This window comes from Nelumbo nucifera, chromosome 4, assembly GCF_055504915.1.
Source record: "Nelumbo nucifera cultivar China Antique chromosome 4, China Antique-T2T, whole genome shotgun sequence".
NCBI lineage: Eukaryota > Viridiplantae > Streptophyta > Magnoliopsida > Proteales > Nelumbonaceae > Nelumbo > Nelumbo nucifera.
The window spans coordinates 58,225,217-58,237,627 of record NC_142652.1 but is presented as its reverse complement, the minus strand read 5'-3'; the positions used below and the strand labels follow the sequence as shown (position 1 = coordinate 58,237,627).

General features: G+C 35.1%; 1 protein-coding gene across 3 annotated transcripts in view; it reads left to right on the top strand.

The window, feature by feature from the left end:
* Nucleotides 1-11,604, top strand: part of LOC104589568 (GEM-like protein 1) — a 49,732-nt gene extending 38,128 nt beyond the window's left edge. For 2 of the 3 annotated variants that reach the window (XM_010247917.3, XM_088903889.1), the window contains exon 5: nucleotides 9,398-9,799. In XM_010247917.3, coding sequence (XP_010246219.1) covers nucleotides 9,398-9,595 — 198 coding nt within the window. In that variant the 3' untranslated portion in view covers nucleotides 9,596-9,799. Of the gene's footprint in view, nucleotides 1-9,397; nucleotides 9,800-11,250 lie in introns of those variants that run through there. The other variant, XM_088903888.1, reaches the window with a different exon arrangement.
* Nucleotides 11,605-12,411: the final 807 nt, after the last annotated feature.

The window sequence follows — 12,411 nt, the reverse complement described above, 5'->3', positions numbered from 1 at the left end:
ATTTGGATATCCTATTTATACCGAATAGCTAGGTGGATTCGAATTGGGATATGATTTGATTGGATTCAATAAATATATCTGAATTTGACCGATTATTTAATTTTTTATATATAATATATAAAATATTTAAATTTTTTATATAATTTATATAAATAAAATATTTATTTTATATATTTATTAATTCCTAAAATAATTAATTGGTCAATTTTGAATCGAATATTTGGATATTTAATCGAATTAGAAAATTAATTTTCAATATTCGTCAGATATCAAATCGAATTCAGATATTGTCTGATTCAATTTGAATTCGATTTGTTTAACCCCTAGGTTCCATCCTTCGTTTCCCTCTATACTTTTTTTTTTCAAAAAAAAACCTCTCGTTTTTGATGTAAATACCATTTTTCTCCATTGTTTTTAACACAAAAATCAAGGGCTCCACCCAACTAGTTTCTCCCTTCTTGTTTTGATGCAAAATGTAGGTTTTCCTCGTTTTTTTGACACAAAAACAAGGCTCAATCCTACTATTTCCCCTCATTTTTAATGTAAAATAAGGTATCTTTCCCATTTTTTCATTGTTTTTGATACAAAAGTAGGGGCTTTGTGCTCATATTTACCTCATCTTATTCTCTTGATGCAAATCAGACCCTCCCCATTTTTTCCATTGTTATTGACAAAACAAGGGCTATGCTCTATCACTTTCCTATGTTTTATGTAAGACGCATTTTTTTTCCTTTCATTTAGTGTCTATTTGCACACTTGAATACAGGGACTTTGCCCCAATTTCTTTTTTACCTTCATTTTCCTTGTTTTTGTATTCTTTTTTTCCATGAAAACAAGACACCTAATGTGTATTTAAATTTTAGACTTGAAAATATAATTTCTTTAGATTTTAAAATTAAAATGTGTACTTGAATCATGATATCTTAGTTTAGACTTCAAAACTTAATTTCTTTAATTGCATATAATGTTTATTTGTAATGTCTCACTATTGTACTGAAATGTGTAGCCTGTTATTTTTCATGCTAGGATCTTATGTGTAGTATCTATGTGTAGTCTCTATGCAACCTAGTAGTCTCTTATTTTAATATTTTTTATGATGCATGTATGATTTTAACAATTGAAGCAATAGAAACTAGAGAACATTGTGGTTGTTTTTCCTTTAAAAATCTTGTGGATAAGGATAACCAAAGAAAAATGGTCCTTAATTATACCATAGGATCAATTGAATTATGACTATTGCTATGGTACTAAAGTAGTGTAATTATCACTTATATTACCTACTTATTGTGTCTATAAGTTGAAAGTCGGTGCAAAATCATTTTTCTTATATTTTTGTTATGCTTAAATATTTTTTATAGGTTTTTGACAAATTTTCAGAAATTCAGAAAAAAAATCTTACCATTAGTGTTTAGAAAATTGGACCAGAGTGGTCGGTCAGACCGGTTGAACCACGACCCGTGGCACTGATTGGTTCGGTCACACCCCAATAACTGGAAACTGGTGAACTGGTGCCGATTTCATGAAACTTCTTGGGCCATTAAATACTTGAAATTTTAAAATGAGTTTAAGAAGACTTGAACCCATGACCTCTTATTTTTATATATTACTTAATTACCATTACTTTATTACACGTATTTTAATGAAAAATGCAAATTCAAATTATGAGACTTGGACCCGTCATTTGCTTTAAAAATTAAGGAATTTGCCATCCATCCACCATATTTAAGTACATTAAAAGTTGTAAAATATATTATATATAGTATTTATATAACCCGTAGTATATATACATATATGCCACGTTATCATGGTTTGACTACCGGTTTGATCCCGGTTGAACCTCTAATTTACCATGCAGTCGTCTGATTTAGGGCTGCATGATGGAAGACTAAAAAAATCCCAAAAAACTACTCTTGTACCAAGTAGAAAAGAAAAGGCAATAATCTGATTTGATAATAGAGAGAATGAAGACAGAAAGAGAGAGATCTTAGTGAGAAGAAAAGAAGAGGAGTTCGCATCTCCGCCCCACCGCCTGTCACGCCACAAACACCCCACACAACGTGCGACTGCCACATGTCCAGTCACATGCAGTGGGGCGTTCCCACGTGCGGGGCTAATGGGACGGTTGTTAGCTCGTCCCGTTAGCCCCAAAACGAGCCCAATTTTCCTTTCTCTCATACAACGTTTTAAAAAATGACCCGGAAATGGAACCATTTTGGCCACCGGTTTTTGGGTTGATGGTTCGACTGTCCAGTTCGAACAGTCGGCCTGTTCTGACAAATAAATTAAAAAAATAAAAAAATAATTAAAAATAAAAAAATCAAAACCGTTGAACGGGTCGACGATTCGACCGCCCGAGTCAACGGGTTGACTTTTTCAACGGTTTTTTGCCAAATACCGGGTTTAGGGTCAAACAGAACCGACTGCCTGGACGGTTCCCGAGCCAAACAGTTTGACCGTCTGGGTCAATGACGGTTTGAAAACCTTGCCTCAAATCGTGTTTGACCCCCGTTTTACTCTCCTCCGCCCGAGCTCGGATCCAACTCCATCTTCGACACCAACAATTTCTCCGGCTAGTTCACTGTCACCAAGTATGCTTCAACCCTCGTATTTTGTTTTGATATTTGATTTTTTTCATTTCAAATCAGTGAAACCCTCGTTCGATATTTTGTTTTTCATTTCAAACCAGAGAAACTTTTTTCCCCTCTTCCAACTCCCTCTTTGGCACCGGCAATCACTCCGGCCAGTTCACCGTCACCAGTCTCCAACCCTCGTATTTTGTTTTGATATTTAGTTTCTTCATTTCAAATCAGGGGAGAGCCTTGTTTCTCTGATTTAGAGTGTACCTGGTGACGGTGAACTGGCCAGAGCGATTGCCAGTGCTGGAGAGGGAGTTGGAAGAGGGGAAAAAAGTTTCTTTGGTTTGAAATGAAAAGCAAAATATTGAACGAGGGTTTCTCTGTTTTGAAATGAAAAAAATCAAATATCAAAACAAAATACGAGGTTTGGAGCGTACCTGGTGACAGTGAACTGGCTGGAGCAATCGTCGGTGCCGAAGATGGAGTTGGATCCGAGCTTGGGCGGAGGAGAGTAGAACGGGGTTAGACACGATTTGAGGTTGAGGGGACGAGAATATGGGAGCAAGGTTTTCGAACCACCGTTGACTTGGATGGTCGGACCGTTCGGCCTGGGAACTGTCCAGGCAACCGGTTCCGTTTTACCCCAAACCCAGTATTTGGCCTAAAACCGTTGAAAAAGTCAACAATCTGTTGACTCGGGCGGTCGAACCATTGACCCGTTCAACGGTTTTGACTTTTTTTATTTTAAATTATTTTTTAAATTTATTTGTCAAAAACAGGCCGTCCGTTCAAATCGGACGATCGAACTGTCGACCTGGAAATTGGTGGCCAAAACGGTTCCTTTTCCGGATTGTTTTTTAAAACGTTGTATGGGAGAAAGGAAGTTTGAGCTCATTTTGGGGCTAATGGGACGAGCTAACGGCTGTCCCATTAGCTCCGCACGTGGGGACGCCCCACCGCGTGCAACTGGGCATCTGGCAGTCACACATTGTGTGGTGCATTTGTGGGGCGACAGGCGGTGGGGCAGAGATGCGAACTCAAAGAAGAGATGGGAAGAAGCCAATAATGATCTGGCCACCCCACTCATTATCTTATATACTCATAAAAAGGATTGATTACAAAGACTAAAATACCCTTAAATGGATGGCTATTATTCATAACATAAAAACAACTAAAAAAAACAACATAAACTGATGATTATAAATGAGAAAATCATAGGAAACTACCGAGTAGAGGAAAGTTATGCAAGAAGAAATGGAGGCCCTAATTAAAAATTAGACATGGTAGTTGATTTGCCTACTCACAAGACGACAATGGAATGTAGGTGGGTGTTTAATGTGAAGTACAAGGCTGGTGGTAGTATACATAGGCTTGTAGGATAGAGTATTTGGAGACCTTTGTTCAGGTTCTCTTGTCCGTAGCAGCCACCTATTCCTGAACATTCTTTAAGCTTGATGTAAATAATGCATTCCTCAATGGAGATTTGTAGGAGGTGTACATGGACCTTCCAGTTGGGTTTTATGATGATATAGGTGGAGGAAAGGTGTGTAGATTAAAGAAGTCTTTATATGGATTGAAGTAATCACCTAGAGAATGGTTTGATAAGTTTAGGGAAGCATTGACTTGCTTTGGATGCACAAAGATTCAGTCAGATCATACATTCTGTGAAGTTAAGGGGTTCACTTGTGTTAGTGCTAATAGTATATGTTGATGATATTGTAGTTACAGGGAGTGACTTGATTGAGATTAAAGACCTACAATAGGAGTTTGAGATTAAAGAAGTCTTTATATGGATTGAAGTAATCACCTAGAGAATGGTTTGATAAGTTCAGGGAAGCATTGACTTGCTTTGGATGCACAAAGATTCAGTCAGATCATACACTCTGTGAAGTTAAGGGGTTCACTTGTGTTAGTGCTAATAGTATATGTTGATGATATTGTAGTTACAGGGAGTGACTTGATTGAGATTAAAGACCTACAATAGGAGTTTGAGATTAAGTACATTGGAGAATTTAATTTTGTGTTGCTGATCAAAAAAAAAAAAAAAGAATTTAAGTATTTTCTAGGTATTAAGGTGGCAAAGTCCAAACATGGGATCTTCATTAGAAAATGTGTTTGACTTGTTATAGGATATTGGAAAATTGGGAGTCAAACCAACTAATACACTTATTGACTAGAACCATAGCATTAATTCTTTAGATGGTGCATTAATGAGGGATGTAGGAAGGTATTGGAGATTGGTGGGCCACTTGTTATACTTGTGCATGACACGTCCAAATTAGACCTGTTCATGGGCTGGGTAGTCCAATGGCCCGACCCAGCCCGACTCGTTATTTTTTGGGCTTGGACAAAACTTTAGGCTCATGGGTTTGGGCTCGGGCTTTACATACTAGGCCTGGTCATTTTTTGGGCTGGGCTCGGGCTTTCTCAAATAAGCCCGACTCAGGCCCGATCTCAGCCCGATACTATTACATATAATAAAAAGTATTTATGTTATATATAATAAATATATATAATATTTGTTTCTTAAATTATTAATAAATATTAATTTATTATTAGGAAATACAAATTAGTTTATTAATTTATTAAATTATTACTAATTTAATATAATATTAGTTTATAAAAGTACACTGAAAGTAAGACATTTTATGTACAGGTCAGGCTTTGGGCTTGGGCTTGCAAAGCCTGGCCCGAGCCCGGCTCGGCCCGACCCGTGAACAGGTCTAGTCCAAATATATCTTATGTTGTTAGTGTTGTAAGTTAGTACATGCATGCTCCTTGGGTTCAGCATTGGACAACTATTAATAGAATTCTTGCCTACTTGAAGAAACATCTAGGTAGAGGAATACTCTTTACTGATCATGGACGTATGAAGCTAGAAGCCTATACAGATGTAGACTAGGTAGGATGCTTAGATGATAGGAGGTCTACATCTGGATTCTACACCTTTGTTGGAGGAAACATTGTTTCTTAGAAAAGTAAAAAAAAATGGTCAGTTGTGGCCCAGTCAATTGTAGAAACCGAGTATAGATCAATGGCTCATGGTGTCTCAAAACTCCTTTGGATTCGGTTCTTATTGGGTGAGATTGGAATTGTTGCAAATGAACTTATGATGTTGTATTGTGATAATCAAGTTGCAATCAACATTACCCATAATCCAATTCAACATGATAGGATGAAGCATATTGAGTTAGACATACACTTTAAGAGGAAGGGTGACATTAGGGAAAATTTGCTTGCCATGTGTTTTATCTGATTTACAGCTAGCTGATGTCTTCCCCATAGGAGTTGCAAAAAATAAGCTTGAACACTATTCCCAACTCGAGAGGCAGTGTTGAGAAATTGCTGTATTTTTAGTTTCTTATATTTATTAGAAGTTATTAGGCATTCGGCCCATGGGCTTTGTGTTTTTTAAGTTACGTTTCGAAGTTGTTTAAGTAACTGCCCTATTGAGAGCATATTGGGGATTGTACACAATTTATTCTTTTAATATAAAAGATAGTGGGAGGGGTGGCCAGATCTATTATTGGCCTTCTCTTCCCTCTTCTTCCATCTTCTTCTCTTCTTCTACTCCCAAAAAACTCTCTTTCTCTTGATTTTTCATAAATCCTTTTATTTCTTTTATTTTATAGTGAAACAAAGCTCAGCATAGGGGGGGGGGTGTCCTCATTGGGATTCACCATGGTAAGAAAGGAGGCAACACTAAGGTTTCATAATAAGAAATTGAACTAATACTCATTTATTGAAATATGCTTCAAATCTGGTTAAATTGACAAATATTACTGATGATAAATTGTAAGTCAAATTGTAAGTTTGAGAGTTCTTTACTTCTATATGCAACACTATATCAATAATTAGTGTGATCTCTCATTTATTTAATTTGATCTGATATTTCTCATGTAGTCCAGGTTGTTTGTTAGTTTGTTTCTGCCCTTTGCTAGCCTAATGAAGGATTAAATGCAAAACTAAGCTTACGAACAAATATCTTTAGAAACAAGAGATTTTAAAATAAGTAGGATTAAAACTGAATATATGCTATATAACTTTATGAATAATAGGAATGTAAATAAAATGTACACTCAGGATTGGAGACAAAGAGATAACTTAATGTGTTCCTTTTTTGGTACCTTGGTTTGTTAATCATTAACAAGGCAGGTTGGTTTGGTTCCAAGGCAAAACCTAAAACCTACCCTATACGGGTTTTACGATTTTGTAACCAGAACCTACTTAACCTACCTTGTGATGATTGGTTCCATGTAGGGCTGCAAATAAGTCAGATCATATCCGATTTGAATCTGAATTCAATCCAGTAAGAGTCGGATTCGGATATCTCCCTTGATCCTAACAAATCAGATCAAATCGGAAAAGTTGATCCATTTATTTAATGGATTGAATTCGAATATACCCCAATCTGATCTTCCATGACTCGATCTGATCCATTAATTATGAAATCTCTTATATTATATATTATTTATATATTATATATGTATATTCTATATATTATTTATATAACATATAATTATAATATAATATGTTATTTATATTATATCAACTTTTTTATTACAGTCCAAAAAATTGAATCGCATTCAGATTGGTTGGATGGTTTTGGCCTTAGTAGTTCCAAGGTTGGTTCCAATGTCTACCCATTGAACCTATTCTTCCTTTACCCAGAAAAAAAAGGAACCTATTCTTTAAAAAAATAACTTTTCATAATATTAAGAATAAAATTAGATTGGTATATATGTTGTTGAATTTAATACAGTACTATATGTTAAGCTGTGTTTTTTAAATTAGGAATTGTAAATGTGGCATAATTACATAATCACAAATTGTATTAATGTTAATATTACTATTATTATTGATTAGAAATCATAGTTATAAAATGTTTAAACTAGATTTTCAATATATATAGTTCTAAATTTATCATTATAATTTAAATTTAGTAGATATTATATTTTACATTACTTATTATACACATTCAAATATTCAATTAAAGACTTTCAGTTCACTTAAGTGGCTAAGTGGTCAAGTGAGACCATGGTCTTTGTAAACATGAGTGCTTGGGTTCAATTCTTCACATCCTTAAAGTACTTTGGAATTTATTCTAAGGCAAGTTCAGTTGCAAGACTGGTTTGACCAAGGCTAATCGAGGCCAATTCAGAAAGGGAAAGTTCCTAGACCCTGGAATTAGTCTAGGTGGATATTGGTTCCAAGAATTTGGACCTAAACCCTATCCAGTAACAGATTGGGTAGGGTTAGTTCAAGGCTGGTTCAATCTCAGTGCCATTCAGTTCCCGGTACAACCTACCCATTTACTCATCCCTACTAACATGGGAGGGATTGAGAAGGTTTGTTACTATATGAAGCAGAGTGTTGTAAGGTTAGTTATTGTGTGAAGCAGAATGTTGGGCAGTCAAGAAACAATGTGTTCAAAAAATGATTGTGGAAAAAATGCATATGATACTCAAGTGCAAAAGCTAAAAAGTTTAGGGTAAAAAATGAAGTCATTCAAAGGAGATCACCTACAGCACCCATAAGAAGAAGTGATTTGTTCCAAGTTGAAGGGGCTAAAAGTGCCAGGGGTAGACCAAAAATGACATCGGTCTAAGTAGCAAGAAGTGGTTTATAACATAACAATAGATGATACACATTCTATTCTCTATAACATAAGAATAGAATGATGCTGACGATGATACCCATTAATATCTAGTTCCTACTGATAAGCATATTAATATTATTTGAACCTGGGCAGTTTGCTTGACAAGTAAGAATCTTTACATGTAGACTACATTATAAGACATAAAAATATTGATGATTTTAAATTTTAACTTTTCGATCACCTTTCAAATGTATTTTTCTTGTCAAGCACCACATCAACCAAAAAATTAGAAAAATGAAAATAATTAATTAACCACTAATATTAATGTGATTTATTAAAAATTATTTATATACTTAAATCATTAAAATTAGTATTTTTAAGTGTACACTAAATTTACTTTTGTTAACTCTTCTACCATCTCCCAGCATTTCTTAAGTGTATCCCAATAATTCACACTTCATCATCATCATCATGCAAGCCTTATCCCAACTATATGGGGTTGGATATATGAATTCTGTTTTGTCATTATTCTGTTCTGTTTCAATTATTTCTTACTTTTTTTTTATTATAAAACCCATGTCCTTTTTTGTGTCTACGCCTTGCTCTTCAAGCCCTTCAACATGATAGATATAGGTTTGTATCTTGTTTATAATAGTGTTAAATTTAATGTTATTGATCTGTAGGTTTCTAAGAGTTCCTCTAATGTATCCCTGTTTATTTGTGTATCAAAATACGTATCCTAAGTTGCCGTACTGAAACATTTTGCGATGCCCATTGTGCATGTATCCCCTAATGCATCCCTGTTTATTGATCTGTGCTTTTCGACCCCAAAGGCAAGTCCAAAGGTTTCAGTGGTTTGTGCATTGTATTTTGTACCTTGATCAAAAGACTAGTGCGCAATTTTTGGAAGCATACAACTAAACCATGGACTTTGTCTGCAATTCTGCGTGATAATGGATAAAGGGCATAAACATAATAATGATTTAATTAACTGGATAATGAGTTTACAAGATTATGTGGTGTATTATAGCTTCCAATTGGCTATAAAGTGTTGGGATAAGCATTTTAGTTTGCTGCCAATACTTTGACAGGCGTTTTGTCAAATTGTATCATAATATTCTTACCCAAGTTTCTCATTGATCTTGTTTTTGGAATTTCTTGAAGTTCTCGTTTGGTAAGCAAATGTCTTTGGCCTTCTGACTTTTCTTTCTTGAAAATCTAGGTGGTAGTGACGCTTATTCAATTGATGGCAGTGAATCCTTCTTCAAATAGATTGAACCCATCTGACAAATACATCCAGATTTTGACTGTTGATGGCCATGAATTTTGGTTCATGGGGTTTGTATCGTATGACAAAGCACTCAAAAATCTAGGTGAGGCTTTAGAACATCGTGGTTCTCACTCCAGCGGAAGTCATTAGAACTAGGAATAACGCGTGTTTGTGTGTTGTTGATGTTGAAATGATATCTATACATACTGTCATACAACAACAAATTTCATTGGAACATCTTTTAATTAAATTACATCTCTTTGATATACGCAACTATATGAATTTGTTTATATTTGTGGATCATAAATGGAATCTATGGTTGACCAACTATCAAGTTGGATTTTGATTTTTTCTTTAGTCGGTCATCAATGAACAATTTTATCATTTTTTTTTAAATTTTTTTCTTAATTTTATTACTTTAAAATTGAAGTAAATAACTCAAATAGCCAATCTTCATTAACTCAAATAGCCGGTGATCAATTTCCATTGACACAAGTTTTTACAACAAATCATTCGCCATCTTCAAGTAAAAATTATGTTGGCGGTTTTTGAGACCTAGACCAACACTTTATGATCATTAGCATAGAGTTTCTGAAGAATGAAAATAAGTAATATGGGGCACAACTATTTTTTTGTGCTACACAATTTGTGTTATGGACCCATTTTTCATTCTAAAATGAATGAGACCGATGGTAAGAATTTTGCAACAAAACGCTCTTTATATTATTCATTCTTGCCTAGAATGATTAAGAATTGAAAGAATGTGGATATAGCAGTAAACCAAACATGGTGTTATTAACTCTATTTATATCTATATCTATATCCATATCTATATCTATTTGTATTTAATTATAATTTTATACCCATTTAATATAATTGCATTTACTCATTAATTAAAATAAAGGGGAATTTACCGCTCAGACCTAGGCATTTAAATTTACCTCCAAAACCACTGTACTTATTTAAAAAATATGCATTTTTATTCTTTTCAATTCCAAATCCCCGTCTACTCCATTGGCCCACATCCACGTCACCCTAATCCTTTTACATTATTATGAAATACCCAAAATGCCCCTTCTACCCTATGATTTTCACCTTTGTTAGAAAATATCCAAAATACCCCTCAACTAACATTTTGCGGTAAACGTAAATCTTTAATTTTTCTCTCTCCTCTCTTTTTACTTTTTGTTCTAGCCTCCGATCGAATGAATGTCCTTCTCAAGTTTTTCCGATCAACGGCAATTTTAGTAGCGTTTCCGACAGGTTATCGGTCGTTCTAGCCCTTTGGTTATCTTTACATGTCAATTTAAGAGTTAGAATAGTTGTATCTATAAAAAAAAAAAAAGAATTAGAATAGTTTTTTTTTTTTTCGGATTATGAAGAATAGTTGTTGCCTGCTATTTTATATGAACGAAGTTGGATTTTTTTTTGTTTTTTCTTCTTTTGTCGGAAATCTTGCGTAATATTCCTTTGTTTGATAATGTATTGTAGCCTACATGGTGATGGAGGGTGTTTTTTTTTTTATTTTTATTTTTTATTTGTATATGTCTATTAGCATATTAATACGTTTTTTATTGAAGAGTCATGAGTTCTCAGTCAACACAACTATCTTAAGTATGAGATTAAGTATTGCAAGTGCCAGAGGAAATGTATTATCTGCGTCTTTGAAACTCCATGTAATCCCAATGGGATATTCTACACTTGCCCTAGCAATCTTAAGGTAGTACTAAATACATTGGATGGATACTTGAAGGTTTAACACTCGTATTGAGTCTATTGATCTTTTATGCTCCCGATGTGAACAGGGCAACCTCGCATTTCCTAGGTAGTCGAACCATCCTCAGATAGAGGCACACATGGAAGGTGGTTGCAACTATTTTTGTTGGGCAACTCCCATTGGACTAGATGAGGAAGCTACTTCGCCGATGACACTTGGAGGGAATATTGGCGACCACCTTCTTGAGCTGGAGAGTGGGGTGTTTGATTATCGTAGACAGATGGGGTCTATTGTGGCATCTCAAGAAATACTATTGATTTAAGTTTATAATTATCTCATGTGTTGTTGTATTTCTATTTTCGTACATACTTAAGAGCTAGAAGTGAGTGGTCATGTAACGGCTATCCTTGGTGAACCTTACGTTCGAACAAATTTTAATATTTGGATCCAATGTATTTTGTATTGTCATAATGGCAATCAACTGAAGAAGCATTAATCGTGTTTATTGAAATTGAGTTCAACATTTTTTCAAATCCATTGAAATTGACAGAATTAATGTGTCTTAGTTTCATTGAAGCGTTACTTCCAGATGTCCTGCTGATTGACTCGTGCCGACCCCGGGTCTGGAAAAACTCGGACCTCAACAAACGAGGGTCGACAATGTCACCCTATCAAACAATGCATGCAGGATGATGTTGATCTATCTAGCTGAATTGGTATCCACGCACACTAGGGTAAAGAATGTTGTAGACTATGTTCACGTATTAATTGCCTGATTTCAAACAATGGGATTGATCCCAATTTATCTCAGTAGTGTGTGGTCGCACCACACACTAACCTATAAGATAGTGTAGATGGGTGATTAATATGTCATCAAAGGAACATAGAGTATGTGTACTTCATTGCATTGTAGAAGCAAACAAAGTGTTACTTTCTATAAGATTTCCAACCATCGCCCAATATAAATCATATACGCTTAGTACCCTTTTCAATACGGTTCAAGTGCCAAACAAATAGCTTTGTCCACGGTACCATCGGCCTCATCCGTTATTTTCCTTTACTAGTTTCTTGCTTGTCCACTGCTCGTCTCAATTTCCATGTTGGAGGTCCCAATGAACGACTGAGGCCAACTCCAGGCCCGTTCAGCCTCGATTTCGGGCGGATGTAGATGAAAGGAGTGAACATGTATTGTGTTAGCATTGTGTGTGGCCTAGCGTAGTCTACATTGGGTGTATCATAGCTTGTACCA